This window comes from Neovison vison, chromosome 1, assembly GCF_020171115.1.
Source record: "Neovison vison isolate M4711 chromosome 1, ASM_NN_V1, whole genome shotgun sequence".
Classification (NCBI taxonomy): domain Eukaryota; kingdom Metazoa; phylum Chordata; class Mammalia; order Carnivora; family Mustelidae; genus Neogale; species Neogale vison.
The window spans coordinates 174,328,544-174,346,429 of NC_058091.1; the positions used below are offsets into that span (position 1 = coordinate 174,328,544).

General features: G+C 42.0%; 1 protein-coding gene across 1 annotated transcript in view; it reads left to right on the plus strand.

The window, feature by feature from the left end:
• HSD17B4 (hydroxysteroid 17-beta dehydrogenase 4) overlaps positions 1-17,683 on the plus strand; it is a 90,537-nt gene extending 72,854 nt beyond the window's left edge. The window contains exons 23-24 of the mRNA XM_044263463.1: positions 5,215-5,342; positions 16,233-17,683. Of these exons, the coding sequence (XP_044119398.1) occupies positions 5,215-5,342; positions 16,233-16,322 (218 nt within the window). The 3' untranslated portion in view covers positions 16,323-17,683. The remainder of the gene's footprint in view (positions 1-5,214; positions 5,343-16,232) is intronic.
• Positions 17,684-17,886: the final 203 nt, after the last annotated feature.

Genomic DNA, 17,886 nt, shown 5'->3' on the forward strand with positions numbered 1-17,886 from the left:
ATGAGTGAAACATTCAGGAACAGTGTGATACCACTAAAACCTTTCATAAGTGTACAGTGTAGCTTGTAAATATTTATTACTATTAATTTCTAAAGCCAGTGAAAAGTTGTTCTGATAAACTCTCTGGATCCCATTCTGTTCTGAGCAGCAGTTAAAATTCAGAGGAAATGAAAGATGACAAGAAGGCATAAAGAAGGTAAAGAATCAAAGGCTTTATGTAGCCTGCTCCTTAAAATTTAAATACATCTGCTTCCTTCAGCAACTCTAGAAACCAAAAAGTCTAAACATGGAAAGGTGGTTTTTGTTTTTATTTTTTTTTTCCACAACTCACTGATAGCAAAGCCTGGCTGGAACTTCAGTGGTGTAAACAACTGTCTTATCTCTCACCCAGGGAAGGAGTTGAGTACAGAAATCCTGTATTTGTTTATAGAGTGTTGCATCATCGGAGCTTTTCCATACTATGTAAAACACGTTTTATGCACCATATTTCCTTCCTGAAATCTGAACAATTCTGAATTCTAAAACACATCTGGCCTGAAGGAATCCAAATAAGGAATCCAAACCTATTCATATGTATAAATAATTCTGAACAGAATAGATAAGAGACATGGAAAAGGTGCTGCCGGCTTTCACAGAATGGGAGGATTGGATCATTCAAGGAATAATTGAGCGTTTATGTTTACTACGTGCTAAGTTCTCTGTTAGGTTGCAGATTACAGACATGAAAAGATAGGCTTTTTCTTTTTTTTGTCCGTGGGAATAACTCTTAGAGGCAGCGTGTGCAGGAAAGTTTGAATATAGAGGTTGAAGAAACAAGGTTTGTTGCATTGCAGATGAAATGGAAGGAAGAGCCTTTGGGGCTGGGGTTGTTGACTCCATTGCCAGATGTGTGAAACATGAGTGAGGAGACCATTCAGGGAGCAGGGGATAAGCCTGGTGCTCGTGCTGACCCGTAGCCAACTGAGATCAGGACTAGGCGGTAGGAACGGTGGGCCTGGAATGTGGGAGAGACGTCAGCCAGTACAGACTTGGAAACCATGCTCAAGGAAATGGTGGTTGGAACTCAGAGTGTTAGCTTTGCTGCTGTGCTCGTGGTCTGCAGGAAGAAAATGGAGGGAAATCCCTATTGATCCTGCACGAATATCTGCTCTCAGCTTATGGCTCCAGCATTTCCATTTGTCTCTAAATAAAGTGAGCATCTTAGAATGTGGCCTGCGGATCGTAAATATGCAATTTCTTTTAACTTTAGTCCAAGTAAGAATCTGTTTGTTGTTCGATTGTATCCAAGGGCTGTAAACTAGCTTTAAGAACAGTAACTTTTGATGGAGACAGATTGATTTTTGTGTAGTAATGACACAGTGCTGCTGAGTAAAAATATGTTCCATTTTCCTTAAGATGATAGGTTTAAGCTGGTTGGTATTGAACGATTTGGTGGTTTTTCCCCCTCACGGAAACTGAGTTTCTTTTCATGTATTTGTAGTCTTTTCCATTATAGGAACACAATTGGAATTGGCATTTATATAGCAAGGTGTAGACATATAATGCAATATTGCTTTCTGTAGCTAGTTGAGTAATGAAGTTATTTGGGTTTACAAAATACATACTGAAATTAATGGTGTAGAGCCAAGTCTACATGTTCGGACCAGACCCAGGCATCCATTATGCATTATGTGACAATATTGGATGAAGATGTTCTTTAAATGTTAGAGGTCATTTGTTTTGGATCTTGGAGATTGGCTGGAATGTGGGAGATTCAGCAACTGGTGTTCTTTTAGGATCAAAATACATTCATCCTGGAGGACTTGTTGGTCATTAGAACCTATTTTTAGCTCCTGGGTTAGTGCTTATGGCCCTTCTAGCCATCAAACCAATTCACCTTTTAGGGTGTCTCAACTGTGATAGAAACCAAATCTTAAGGATGCTGGTTCCACATTTTGCATTGGGATCCAAAAGAGTTTCATGTGTTTGCAGAAAAGACTTGAAAGGTGACCTTTGGAAAGAAATACGGTGTCCAGTCAGGAATGGGGACATGTGTGTTGAAGTGACATCTGCTTCAGCTCCATTCCCTTAGCAGCGGTGGTGACTGCTTCCCCTGTCACAGCTTACCCCTTGACTGCATAAAACCATTATCAATATCAGGAAAGATACAGTATTATTTAATCAACAGACCTTCCTATTTCACCAGTTGTCCCATTAATGTCCTTTATAGTCAAAGAATACTAATAGTAATAATAATAAAAATAATAATAGAAATGGAGAAAGAAAAAGAAAGAACTACCTGGGATCCAGTTTGGGATCAGATAATGCATTTCATTATTAGGTCTTGTTACCTTGTTAATCTGGATGAGTTCCTCAGTCTGCCTTTTTATGGGAGTGGGGGGACCTATGAAGAGTAGAGCTCAAATATTTTATAGAATGCTGCACAGTTTGTATTTATTAGATATTTCCTCATGATTATTATATTGAGCTTAAAGTGTCATGTCCTTCATGGTGTGATTTAAAAGAAATATCTGTATTTGACTTAAGTTTTCCTTTTGTTGTTGTTAACTGTTTTTTCTTTCTTAAGAGAAGTGCTGCTTCTTTGTGCTTTCCTAATCATCCATTAACAAATAGTTTCTAAGTACTCTCTATTCAAGGAAGTATAGGGGATACAAACACAAAACATTCTTGTTCCATCAAAGAATTTGTCATCTTAAATGAAGGAGGCATCAGTAAAAGTAACTGCTTTCTGCTGTGGTATCCCTTTGTGATTTGGGATGTGTGTACATACATCCCAAGAGTGTCCAAGATCCCTAAATTTCCAGATGCCCTGTTCTCATCTGACACCTCTCCTCCATTAAGTGTTGTAAAGTACGACTGAAATTTTAATGAACTCTTTTAGAGCCTGAATGATTATATAAATACAGAGCTACTGTCATTCATAAAGCTTTTAAAATCATTTCTACCAGTAGGAGAAAATACATGCTTTCTGTTTCTTCATTTCAGTAAGATCAGCCATGACCTTCCCATTGGCTGTAAAGTCAAGGTGGTGGTGGGTGTTGAGGCTCCCACACGTGCCATGTTGTAGACCATGACCCGAGCTACTGTGGAATTGGCAGTTTCACTCCTCTATCCCGATTGCCTGTGTCCTTGCTAAGAACCTTCCCTTTCCTAGCCCTGTTTCTGTCATCAACCCTGGTTACCAGCTTTCCACAGAAGACTTTTACTCCTCTGCAAGAGTCAGGGCTGGGAAGCTGCATGTGGAAGCAGGGGGAGCAAGAGGGTGGGTGGACGGCGATGAGCCCCCATCCGTCCGCTCAGAGAGTCACTCGCACACATGAGCGTTAAGATGTGTGTGGTCCCCCTTCATGCCTGAGCAGGTCTTATGGACTTCAGACTTACTTGTGAAGAATTACAATCTTGAAGGTTGTCTGTTGAACGCCAGAGGTTTGCTTTTTAGAGTTTACAGGCTTTTCTTCCTTCCCTTTCCTTCTCCAGCCTTCCTGACTCCCTCCCTCCCTTTTTCTCTCTTCCTTTTCAACTCTACAAGCATTATGTGAAAAGATGTGTCTACCAGGTGAGTGCCAATAAGAACAGAGCCTTTGCTCTGGGCGCCTGACTCAGTACCTGGCATACGGTCGGACACCCCGGGTAGAAACTCACAGTGAAGTGAGTGAATGAAGCGTACACAGCAAAAAGTTCCCCTTCTCCTTCCCCATGTAACTATTACCACCAGATTACTACTGTTTTACCTTAGTTGGCAAAATCCTCTTCTCTCAGAGTTGGCGTGATTTAATTTTCTCTCTGGAGCAAGTCTCAGTTAAGCAGCATGTAGTTAAGCAGTGAGGGGTTTCCTCACAAATGTGCCACTTCTCTGTGGCCCTCACCTGGGAGTTCTCTCCACACTCTCAGGGGCAGCGATGTGATGGTAGCTTCTTTGCTATAGCAAGAGAGAGCGCCTTCCGGAGACTGACACCAGAGGACTGGATGACCGGTGTCTGTCACATGGGAGACAGAACTTTCTAACATGTAGCTTGGGCATCTAGCTCTCTAAGAGAGAGCCTTGAAGGTGATTGTCCATTGCTTTCCCAGTTACTCAGCCTGTTTCTGGGACACTGAACACTTCTGTCAGAAACAATTAAGGGAAAAGAAACTAATTTTAATGCTTGTTTGCAACAATGAGGGCAATAAATATTTTATAAATTGTAAGTGCAACAAACTGTTAAAACATTCTTATGAATCTGTTTTGAGTGTCTTGCTATCCATGACAGAACGTTTGATGAAGGCAGGTATTTGAGAGGTGACTAGAGTGTGTGTGTTCCCTTCCTTCAACCCAGCCAATATGCATCTGTTTTAAAATTCAGCTTTCTGGGGTGCCTGGGTGGTCAGCTCAGTCAGTTGAGTGTCTGATTCTTGATTTCGGCTAAGTCATGATCTCAGGGTGGTGAGATTGAACCTTGTGGAGCGTCGAGTTTTCTCTCTTCCTCACCCCCTTTCCTTCAGCCCCTCCCCCTGCTCACATGCTTTCTCTCAAAATAAGTTAATTAAATAAAACAAAATTGAGCTTTCTTCCTTTGTTAACTAGAGTGTCTGTATTTGAAGCTAAAGGACTTAGTCACTTAACTTCCTTATGTTATTCTATGTTAATTAACACTTAAAATGTCTGTTGTATAAACTTCTTCACTGAGGTGAAACTATTGGTCTATTTTTTTTTTTAAAGATTTTATTTATTTACTTGACAGAGAGAGATCACAAGTAGACAGAGAGGCAGGCAGAGAGAGAGAGAGGAGGAAGCAGGCTCCCTGCTGAGCAGAGAGCCCGATGCGGGACTCGATCCCAGGACCCTGAGATCATGACCTGAGCCGAAGGCAGCGGCTTAACCCACTGAGCCACCCAGGCGCCCACTATTGGTCTATTTTTAAGGGATTTTACTTTTAAGAAATTTCTGCACCCAACATGGGGCTTGAATTCACGACCCTGAGATCAAGAGTCAAATGCTCTTCCAACTGAGCCAGCCAGGTGCCCTTGATTTGACTGTTTTGAACAACTTATTTATAAAAAGCCATCTTGAAAAATAAAGGATTTTCTAAATTTTTCTAAATGACATATAATGTATAATGTAGAAAGCACCACATGAACTTGGAAACTGTAAAAATGTTCACATTTTGGTTGGTTTATTTTACTCTCATGTTGTGCAGAAAAAAATAGATGTTGCTCTCTTCCTACTTTTGACAGCTATTGACCTCAAAGGCGGATCTGGAAAAGTGTACCAAGGCCCGGCCAAAGGCTCAGCTGACGCAACCTTCACCCTTTCAGATGAAGATTTCATGGAAGTGGTCCTGGGCAAGCTGGATCCCCAGAAGGTAATGCCCCAACATGCCTGGTCGTCATCATTGCATCCTGTTGGACCATTGCAGTTTTTTAACTCGCTCCCAGATGCTGACCTAGAAGACAAGTTCCTTGTTGCTGTGAAGGAGACTCAGGGAGTCTCAATATCGGGGTTGACAGATTATATATGTATTAGCAGAGTTCCACATAACCCCCTTTAAAACTGAGTTTCTTCTTCAGCATGTAGTAAGACCATATAAAACTCACACCTACACCTTTAAATATATTCTGTCATTAGTTCAAAGGTGAAAAACCATACTATTAGTAGATATTTCATAAAATTTGAAATTCATTCCTGATGTAGAAGATTAAGAACTTGTCCTAACAATCATCACTGAAAACTGAAAATAGAAGGATAGACCAGTAAGAGCCAGTGTCCTACTTAAGTGCAGACACTTAGAGGCTTTTCTGTGAAATATAATGATGAGGACAGGAGCACCCTCTCTGACCATTTTTAGTGAATATTGTTCTGAAGTGTTTGGCCAGTCCACAAACACACAAAATAAAAGAAACTGTTGTAATAATTAGAATGTTACTTTGCTCAAACTCTCATTTTGTAGCTAGAAATCCTGAGAGAATCAACTGAGAGAATGAAGGACTTCGAGCCAGTGCTCCATAATTACTAAAAAATCGCTTTCACACAGCAGCAAACCTAACTAGAAGGTATCACTGAAAAAGAAGTTGTTTATAATCCCAACCCAAACTATGGAATACCAGTGACTTCCCTAACAAGGAAAGCTTGTTTGAAGACAGCTGTGCAACGTTTACAGGGAATAGAGCCACTGAATATATGAGAAAGTATAGTTTTCCTGGAGAAAAGGACTAATTTAAAGAGAACTGTCAAGTAATAGAGTAGCATCTTTGACATCAGGTAGTTCTGAGTTTGGATCTAAGTTCTGTCACTTCCTCTCTCAATCTCGATTTTCTCATTGGTAAAGTTAATACAATAATTGTAATGATCCCAAAGGCCTGTTATAATTTAGTCTGAAAATATATATGAAGAGCTCAGTACAGTGCTTGGCGACTCGTGGCCTTAGTTGATTCCTTCTCAGAAATGCATTCAGCACCAAGATGGCGGAGAAGTAGAAGGCTGAGACTATTTCAGCTAGCAGGAGATCAGCTAGATAGCTTATCTAAAGATTCCAAACACCTACAAATCCAATGGGAGATTGAAGAGAAGAAGAACAGCAATTCTAGAAACAGAAAATCAATCGCTTTCTGAAAGGTAGGACTGGCGGAGAAGTGAATCCAAAGTGACGGGAAGATAGACCGCGGTGGGGAGGGGCCGGATCCCGCAAATGGCGGAGCAACGGGGCACTAAATCAGGACTTTTAAAAGTCTGTTCCACTGAGGGACATCGCTCCAGAGGCTAAACTGGGATGAAGCCCACGTGGGGTCAGTGTGGCCTCAGGTCCCGCAGGGTCACAGAAGGATTGGGGGTGTCTGAGTGTCGCAGAGCTTGCAGATATTAGAACGGGGAAGCCGGCTACAGAGACAGAGCCGAGGAATGAGCTCTTAGCTCAGGGTTACCTTGAACTGGTCTCAGGCTCCGTGAGCTTGGAGCGGCCAGAGGCCAGGGAGACGGAAGTAATTGGGCGCTATTCTCTGAGGGCGCACTGAGGAGTGGGGCCCTGAGCTCCTGGCTCCTCCGGGCCGGAGACTGGGAGGCCGCCCTTTTCATTCCTGTTCTCCGGAACTCGACGGAAAGCACTCAGGACACAAAAGCTCCTGAAAGCAAACCCTAGCGGATTACTCAGCCCAGTCCCTGGTAAGGGCGGTGCGGTTCCGCGTGGGGCAAAGACACTTGAGAATCACTACAACAGGCCCCTCCCCCAGAAGATCAACAAGAAATCCCGTCAGGACCAAGTTCACCTACCAAGGAGTACAGGTTCAATACCAAGGAGAGCAGCGGAATTCCAGAGGAGGAACAAGCAATGCACGGAACTCACGGCTTTCTCCCCATGATTCTTTAGTCTTGCAGTTAATTTAGGTATTGTTGTTTTTTTTTTTTTCTCAATTTTTTTTCTCCTTTTGCTAAATTTTTTTTAACTTTTACCCTTTTATTTTTTAACATTTTTAAACTAGTTTATCTAATATATATATTTCTTTTTATATTTTTTCTTTATTCATTTTCTTTTTTTACTTGTTTCTTTTTCTTTCTTTTTTTTTTTTCTGAACCTCTTTTTATCCCCTTTCTCCCCCCCACGATTTGGGTTCTCTACTGATTTGGTTAAAGCGTATTTTCCTGGGGTCTTTGCCACCCTTTTAGTATTTTATTTGCCCCTTCATATACTCTTATCGGGACAAAATGACAAGGAAGAAAAATTCAGCACCAAAAAAAAAAAACAAACCAAGAGGCAGTGCCGAAGGCTAGAGACCTAATCAATACAGACATTGGTAATATGTCAGATCTAGAGTTCAGAATGACGATTCTCAAGGTTCTAGCCGGGCTCGAAAAAGGCATGGGAGATTTTAGAGAAACCCTCTCGGGAGATATAAAAGGCCTTTCTGGAGAAATAAAAGAACCAAAATCTAACCAAGTTGAAATCAAAAAAGCTATTAATGAGGTGCATAAAAAATGGAAGCTCTCACTGCTAGGATAAATGAGGCAGAAGAAAGAATTAGTGATATAGAAGACCAAATGACAGAGACTAAAGAAGCTGAGCAAAAGAGGGGCAAACAGATACTGGACCACGAGGGGAGAATTCGAGAGATAAGTGACACCATAAGACGAAACAACATTAGAATAATTGGGATTCCAGGGCGCCTGGGTGGCTCAGTGGGTTAAGCCGCTGCCTTCGGCTCAGGTCATGATCTCAGGGTCCTGGGATCGAGTCCCGCATCGGGCTCTCTGCTCAGCAGGGAGCCTGCTTCCCTCTCTCTCTCTCTGCTTGCCTCTCCATCTACTTGTGATTTCTCTCTGTCAAATAAATAAATAAAATCTTTAAAAAAAAAAAAAAGAATAATTGGGATTCCAGAAGAAGAAGAAAGAGAGGGGAGCAGAAGGAATATTGGAGAGAATTTCCCCAATATGGCAAAGGGAACAAACATTAAAATCCAGGAGGTACAGAGAACCACCCTCAAAATCAACAAGAATAGGTCCATACCCTGTCACCTAATAGTAAAATTTACAAGTCTTAGTGACAAAGAGAAAATCCTGAAAGCAGCCCGGGACAAGAAGTCTGTAACATACAATGGTAAAAATATTAGATTGGCAGCAGACTTATCCACAGAGACCTGGCAGACCAAAAAGAGCTGGCATGATATATTCAGAGCACTAAACAAGAAAAACATGCAGCCAAGAATACTATATCCAGCCAGGCTATCATTGAAAATAGAAGGAGAGATTAAAAGCTTCCAGGACAAACAAAAACTGAAAGAATTTGCAAACACCAAACCAGCTCTACAGGAAATATTGAAAGGGGTCCTCTAAGCAAAGAGAGAGCCTAAAAGTAGTAGGTCAGAAAGGAACAGAGACAATATACAGTAACAGTCACCTTACAGGCAATACAATGGCACTAAATTCATATCTCTCAATAGTTACCCTGAATGTTAATGGGCTATAATGCCCCAATCAAAAGACACGGTATCAGAATGGATAAAACAAAACCCATCTATATGTTGCCTATAAGAAACTCATTTTAGACGCGAAGACACCTCCAGATTTAAAGTGAGGGGGTGGAAAACAATTTATCATGCTAATAGACATCAGAAGAAAGCAGGAGTGGCAATCCTTATATCAGATCAATTAGATTTTAAGCCAAAGACTAATAAGAGTTGAGGAAGGACATTATACCATACTCAAAGGATCTGTCCCAACAAGAAGATCTAACAATTTTAAATATCTATGCCCCTAACGTGGGAGCAGCCAACTATATAAACCAATTAATAACAAAATCAAAGAAACACATCAACAATAATACAATAATAGTAGGGGACTTTAACACCCCCCTCACTGAAATGGACAGATCATCCAAGCAAAAGATCAACAAGGAATTAAAGGCCTTAAATGAAACACTGGACCAGAGGGACATCACAGATATATTCAGAACATTTCATCCCAAAGGAACAGAATACAAATTCTTCTCTAGTGTACATGGAACTTTCTCCAGAATAGATCACATCCTGGGTCCTAAATCAGGTCTCAACCAGTATCAAAAGATTGGGATCATTCCCTGCATATTTTCAGACCACAATGCTATGAAGCTAGAACTCAGTCACAAGAGGAAATGTGGAAAAAACCCAAATACATGGAGACTAAACAGCATCCTTCTAAAGAATGAATGGGTCAACCAGGAAATTAAAGAAGAATTGAAAAAAATCATGGAAACAAATGATAATGCAAACACAACGGTTCAAAATCTGTGGGACACAGCAATGGCAGTCCTGAGAGGAAAATATATAGCAGTACAAGAAGGTCTAAGAAACAAGAAACAAGAAAGGTCTCAGGTACACAACCTAACCCTACACCTAAAGGAGCTGGAGAAAGAGCAAGAAAGAAAGCCTAAATCCAGTAGGAGAAGAGAAATCATAGAGATCAGAGTAGAAATCAATGAAATAGAAAGTAAAAAAAAAAAAAACAATAGAGCAAATCAACGAAACTAGGAGCTGTTTCTTTGAAAGAATTAATAAGATTGATAAACCCCTGACCAGACTTATCAAAAAGAAAAGAGAAGGGACCCAAATAAATAAAATCATGAATGAAAGAGGAGAGATCACAACTAACACCAAAGAGACACTAACAATTATAAGAACATACTATGAGCAACTCTATGCCAACAAAATTGACAATCTGGAAGAAATGGATGCATTCCTGGAGACATATAAACTACCACAACTGAACCAGGAAGAAATAGAAAACCTGAATAGACCCATAACCAGTAAGGAGATTGAAACAGTCATCAGAAATCTCCAAACAAACAAAAGCCCAGGGGCAGACGGCTTCCCAGGGGAATTCTACCAAACATTTAAAGAACTCTAATAGCTATTCTCCTGAAACTGTTCCAAAAACTAGAAATGGAAGGAAAACTTCCAAACTCATTTTATGAGGCCAGCATCACCTTGATCCCCAAACCAGACAAGGATCTCATCAAAAAAGAGAACTACAGACCAATATCCTTGATGAACACAGATGCGAAAATTCTCACCAAAATACTAGCCAATAGAATTCAACAGTACATTAAAAGGATTATTCACCAGGACCAAGTGGGATTTATTCCAGGGCTGCAAGGTTGGCTCAACATCCGCAAATCAATGTGATACAACACATTAATAAAAGAAAGAACAAGAACCATATGATACTCTCAATAGATGCTGAAAAAGCATTTGACAAATTACAGCATCCCTTCCTGATCAAAACTCTTCAAAGTGTAGGGATAGAGGGCACCTACCTCAATATTATCTAAGCCATCTATGAAAAATCCACCGCAAATATCATTCTCAATGGAGAAAAACTGAAAGCTTTTCCGCTAAGGTCAGGAACACGGCAGGGATGTCCATTATCGGCACTGCTATTCAACATAGTACTAGAAGTCCTAGCCTCAGCAATCAGACAACAAAAGGAAATTAAAGGCATCCAAATCAGCAAAAAAGAAGTCAAACTATCATCTTCGCAGATGATATGATACTCTATGTGGAAAACCCAAAAGATTCCACTCCAAAACTGCTAGAACTTGTACAGGAATTCAGTAAAGTTTCAGGATATAAAATCAATGCACAGAAATCACTTGCATTTCTCTACACCAACAACAGGACAGAGGAAAGAGAAATTAAGGAGTCAATCCCATTTACAATCGCAACCAAAACTATAAGATATCTAGGAATAAACCTAACCAAAGAGGCACAGAATCTATACTCAGAAAACTATAAAGTACTCATGAAAGAAATTGAGGAAGACACAAAGAAATGGAAAAATGTTCCATGCTCCTGAATTGGAAGAACAAACATTGTGAAAATGTCTATGCTACCTATAGCAATCTACATCTTTAATGCAATTCCTATCAAAATGCCATCCATTTTTTTTCAAAGAAATGGAACAAATAATTCTAAAATTTATATGGAACCAGAAAAGACCTCGAATAGCCAAAGGAATACTGAAAAAGAAAGCCAAAGTTGGTGGCATCACAATTCTGGACTTCAGGCTCTATTACAAAGCGGTCATCATCAAGACAGCATGGTACTGGCACAAAAACAGACACATAGATCAGTGGAACAGAACAGAGAGCCCAGAAATAGACCCTCAACTCTATGGTCAACTAATCCTTGACAAAGCAGGAAAGAATGTCCAATGGAAAAAGGACATCTCTTCAATAAATGGTGTTGGGAAAATTGGACAGCCACATGCAGAAAAATGAAGTTGGACCATTTCCTTACACCACACACGAAAATAGACTCAAAATCGATGAAGGATCTCAATGTGAGAAAGGAATCCATCAAAATCCTTGAGGAGAACACAGGTAGCAACCTCTTCAACCTCAGCCTCAGCAGCATCTTCCTAGGAACATCGCCAAAGGCAAGGGAAGCAAGGGCAAAAAATGAACTATTGGGATTTCATCAAGATCAAGAGCTTTTGCACAGCAAAGGAAACAGTTAACCAAAAGACAACTGACAGAATGGGAGAAGATATTTGCAAACGACATATCAGATAAAGGACGAGTGTCCAAAATCCATAAAAAACTCATTAAACTCAACCCCCAAAGAACAAATAATCCAATCAAGAAATGGGCAGAGGACATGAACAGACATTTCTGCAAAGAAGACATCCGGTTGGCCAACAGACACATGAAAAAGTGTTCCACGTCACTCGGCATCAGGGAAATACAAATCAAAACCACAATAAGATAGCACCTCACACAAGTCAGAATGGCTAAAATTAAAAAGTCAGGAAATGATGGATGCTGGCGAGGATGTGGAGAAAGGGGGATCCTCCTACACTTTTGTTGGGAATGCAAGCTGGTGCAACCACTCTGAAAAACACTGTGGAGGTTCCTCAAAATGTTGAAAATGGAACCACCCTATGACCCAGCAATTGCACTAATGGTATTTACCCTCAAGATACAAACGTAGTGATCCGAAGGGGCACGTGCACCTGAATGTTTATAGCAGCAATGTCTACAATAGGCAAACTATGGAAAGAACCTAGATGTCCATCAACAGATGAATGGATAAAGAAGATGTAGTATATATACGCGATGGAATACTATGCAGCCATCAAAAGAAATGAAATATTGCCGTTTGCGACGACGTGGATGGAACTAGAGGGTATCATGCTTAGTGAAATAAGTCAATCGGAGAAAGACAACTACCATATGATCTCCCTGATAAGAGGAAGTGGAGATGCAACATGGGGGGTTAAGGGGTAGGAGAAGAATAAATGAAACAGGATGGGATTGGGAGGGAAACAAACCATAAGTGACTCTTAATCTCACAAAACAAAGTGAGGGTTGCTGGGTGGAGGGGGGTTGGGAGAGGGGTGTGGGGTTATGGACACTGGGGAGGGTATGTGCTATGGTGAGCGCTATGAAGTATGTAAACCTGGCGATTCACAGACCTGTACCCCTGGGGATAAAAATATGTGTTTATAAAAAATAAAGAATTAAAAAAAAATCTAAGAGGATAGAAAGGGAAAAAAAAGAAATTAAAAAAACAAACAAACAAAAACAAACAAAAAAGAAATGCATTCAGCACTTAATCTGATTCGGGTGCTTGGCATGGCAGAGCAAGATGGTGCCAGTACTGTCTGAGCTTAGTTCTAGAGAGGAGTGGGAAGGAAATCTGACTGCAAGCATGAAGAAGAATTGGGCAGAGCAATGGGTTAGAACCCTGCTTGGCACCCTTGATCCATGAAGGGTCGCGTAGTAAACATTCTCCGCTGTGTGGCCCGATGGTCTATGTTGCAAGTTCGCAGTCTGGCCATTGTAGAGTCAAAGCAGCCACAGATAATAGGGAGGCAGAGGAGTGGGGCTGTGTCTTTGTACAGGTGTGTTCACAGAAACAGGCAGCAGACCAGTTTGGCCCGAGGGCAGCAGCTTGCCAGCCCCTGGGTCAGAGTTTGAGGGACCAGAGGAAGGGTTTCAGATGGGCTTGTCCTCAGAGGCCCGAGATTACGCTGACCACTGTGAGGGATGAGCCATGAGGCCAAGGAGACCGCATGTGGAGGCAGGAGGATCGGGGTTTACTGCCACTGGAATAGCGAGGAGGCCACGTGAACAGTGGGGGCTGAGCAGGACGTGATAGAGATTCTTTCCGGTGTTTCTAGCTCCAGCCAATACCACTTGCCTCCCCTCTTAGAATGCTATTTTCATTCTTGTTGCTTGCAGTTTCTTGTCAGCGTTTACTCCTTTGTTGTCAGTGCCTTTGCCTTTTCTGGAATTTGTCCCCCAGTTTTTTCCATACCTGGCTTTAGTTCATCCCAAGTAGTTCCTTTTTGTTATAGTCTCTGAGAGTATCTTGTTTTCTCTTTCATAGCATTGATAGCCGGTCTTAAGTACTTGTTTACATTTTATTTTTTGACTCCCCTACTATAATGTTAGCTTCATGAGAACAGAGGGCAATAGCTATTTCCTGCCTAGGATATTACCTAGTATATATCTGTGGACACTCAGTAATACTGGAGTAGATTAAAGCAAGTGTAAAAAGGAATTAATAAAGGGAACGATGAATCATGGTCTAGTGGTATTGATAACCTTTGCAAAATTCTGGAAAGCACTAAATACAAAAAAGGGGGCAAAACATATGAACCAGTATTAGTAAAGAAGTAGAAAAGACTCACTTGCCTTAGAAAAACTACTAATTTTTCCCAGTATCCACAAAATGCAAATTAAAGGATGTCATCTTGCCTCACATTTGCAAAGATTATGTTAAAGTTTGTGTAAGAGCATTCACGTGTAGTTTGGGGGACTGTACATTTGGAAGAGTCTTTCTGGAAAGCACTGTGGAAGAGGTTCTGACTTTCTTCCTTCATGGCAACTTACGGTCTCCATATTTTTCGCCTGGTACTCCTAGGCCAAAAGAAATACCCAGCGGTCCAGTTGGTTAAGTAGTTGGGTCCAAACAAAAGTTGTGTGTGACCGCTGTCCTCATACTTGCCTCGGGCATTCCTTCCTGTGCCTGTGAATTTGCTGCAGAGCTACAGTGTGGTTTGGAAGCTGGTGTTAGAGAAGCATTTCTTAAGCTTACTTAAGAATAGTCATGATTTGGAGGCACCAGGGTGGCTCAGTGGGGTAAGCCTCTGCCTTCAGCTGAGGTCATGATCTCAGGGTCCTGGAATCGAGCCCTGCTTCAGGCTCCCTGCTCAGCCTGCTTCTTCCTCTCCCTCTGCCTGCCGTTCCCCCTGCTTGTGCTTTCTCTCTCTGTCAAATAAGTAAATAAAATCTTAAAGGGAAAAAATAGGTCACGATTCAGCAGTTTCTTGTTAGGCATCTGCCCTGAAGAAATAGGTGTACAGATCTATGTACATTGCCTTGGCACTCTGTGACAACCGTCGCATGCTGGTTTTGGTGGACTTAGTTCAAGGACCTTATCCAAGGTTGCATGTCCCTCTGGGAGCTGGAAGCGTGCAGGCAGGTGTCCATACTGGCCCCCTGCAGGGTTGTGAGCGTAGTGTCCATAATTGCGCGGCGAAAGCGGTCTTAGTTTTGAAATTGCTGTCTCCCATTTGAACACGGAACACTTGATCCCGACTGAATGAGTTCTCGTTGATTTTTGCCGGGCTCAGAAGTTTAAAAAGGCTTTTGCTTGTCCCCCGATTGATGAGGATTTGCTTCTAAGATTAAGTTGCCGCTGGTTGCTAATCGGGAGGCAGTGTCGAGTTCATGCAGCCTGGCCCCCCCTTCCTGCTGGGTCGGGGAAGCTCTGGGACCTGAAGATGGCCCTGCTGTCCGCTGGCAGTAAATAGGTATTCAGTGTGCCCACTGTGGGCTCATGGCTGTGCTTCCCGGGTGACATCGTGTTTGTTGGGCTGCTTTGCAGCGGTAAGTAGTAGTTGTGGCTAAAAATCTGTGGGTTTTTTTTTTTCACTTTTTCACTTCATGTTCCATATACTGTTTTTTCAGCTATGTAAACTGTGATGTTTTTTTTTCTTTTGGGTTGGTGTGGGTTGTCTTCCCTCTGTCGAGAGGGAAGTTGACACCGAGGGGGATCTTCAGCATTTTGCCTGAGTCTGCGTCGGGTAGGGTCCAGAGGTGCTCCTAGAGCCCATGGCGTCAGGCCATGCAAGGCCTGGTGTGACAAGCGCAAGTTTAATGTGCTCCTGCTGCCTGGGGCAGGCCAAGCTCAGCGCTTGCCGCACTAATGCCCTCAGCGCAGCGGCAGGCCTGCCTTATTTAAGTCCTCTCTTCAGGCCTCTTGGAGATGAGGAGGCTGGAGCTGCGGGAGGTGAAGGGGTTTGCACCCTGCTCCCCTCGCTTGGAAGCAGCAGAGCCTGGCTCTTCACCCAGACCCTCGGAGACGCCAGCACAGGGTCGATGCCTGACTTTGTGACGCGACCTTCTGTCAGTACTCGGCTCTTTGTCTCATGGTGTCATAAATATTTTTAGCATTAGGAACACAGCAAAGACTTTTATTCATAGAGTCTCAAAATCACATTTAAGAACATACACTGGCCTCCAAGGGTGAGTTGAAGCAGAAACTCACAAGTTTGTCAATTCAGATTATTCTGTGATTTTCCAAAAGATGCTCCCCCCCTTACATATCTAGAATATGGGTGCTCCCCATAATCATTCAAGTGTTGTTGCTGGATAAAAGTTGCCTTTGTTTTCCAGAGTTGTTATCTCAGTTGTATTCAGTGTGACCAATGATCTTTTTTAAAAAAGAGGAAATGTAAAGTGGTTAAGTCTGGCGCTCTTTTTTTCCTCTCTCCTTTCCAGGCATTCTTTAGTGGCAGACTGAAGGCCAGAGGGAACATCTTGCTGAGCCAGAAGCTTCAAACGATTCTTAAAGACTACGCCAAGCTCTGAAGGACACACCGCAGTGTGAACAAGACTAGAAAAACTACATACTCTCTTCGCCCAGATATGCAAATCTGATTAAGCACAAGTGATCAAAACTAAGATACAGGGAAAGCTGCTTACCATTTTCAGGTTTTAGATAAGTTTGGAGATTTTAATTTTTTACTAATTTTTCACATTATTGTTCTTTTTACAAGAAATGTAAGCCAGCACGTAATATCTTTCTGTTCTCAGAGCTCTATCTTCATAATAAAAAAACTTTCACCCAGGTCTTTAGAATCATAATAGCATTTATAAGTGGAAAGGAAAATTAGATGAGGAAAGGCCACTTTGAAGTCTTTTACACTTTGTTTTGTTATTTTCTGATCTCTAACTTACTGATATCCCAGTTTTAACATGAATTATCACACATATTCACTTGTTTTTCAAGTGTCCTGCTTCAAGGCAGGAGAAGGGTCTTTATGTTCCCAAATAGTTTTCTTTCTATTCCACTCTGTTTTGCTGGAAATCCTTTATTTTCACACAATGCCTGTAAATACCAAACAGGGTTTTCTTGCTTAATCGGTCATTGGCAATCATAAAGCTGTGACTGACAGGTCCTGTCATGCTAATGTTCTCCCCACACATAGCAGGTGAGGTGTGCTGATGGAAATCCCCTTTCGATGGGTTGGCTGCAGAGGTGACCAGCAGGTGGGGTGCTGAAGTCGAGGAAGGCCTGAATGCCGCTCCTAGAGCACAGCTGAAGGGGACATGTGGGGAGTGGGGGGCTGTTCCGGGCTCAGTTTCCTGGGAGACAGACTTCGAGATGGAGATCTGCGGGTAGGAGCTGTATTTGGAGGTGTTCTTGAGACTGACGCCTGGAGCGGGGGGTTGGTAAACAAAGGAAGCCCAGGGAGACATTTGGCTGTGGTGGGTGCACTTACCACAAGGCCTCAGCTGGTCCTTTGGGATGGCCCTTCAGCATGGCCCGAGCGAACTTGTCACTGGTGACTGGGCTGAGCCGTTGATGATTTCCTGAGCTGCTGGGTGGACTGTCTTCGGTCCGAAGAAGGCTTCTGGGAGGGTGGTCTGGCATTTCGCTTCAGGGAGCAAGACGGGGGGATCTACAGCTCAGGGATCAAAGGAAATGCTCCCAGAAATGTGGAAATGGAATACTTATGCAGCGGTGGAGCACAGAGGAGCTCCTTAATAGGTTACAGTCGACCTAATGGATGAGCTGGGTACGTAGAAGGTGTTGAAGAAAAGTTACATACTCGGCAGTCATGCGCTAGCTTCATGATCTCTGAATGCTGTTATAAAATTAACTGTAATGTAAAGTGATTTATTGTTCTACCAGTTGAATTTGTTTATAAAGTAGCAGTCTTTTAACACTGGTCGTTTAAAATAGAAGTTATTCCTATTGAGCTTGGAAGAGCTTTGTGTCCTTCCAAATAGAAATCGCATATTAAAATTAATCAAATGCCCCCCACTAATGAAGTGTTGACTATATACCCTAGATGCTTAAAAGATTCTTAGAAAGATGTTCTAATTGTCTTACTAACCCATCTCCGTCGGTCTTAAAGGTCAGAGAGCT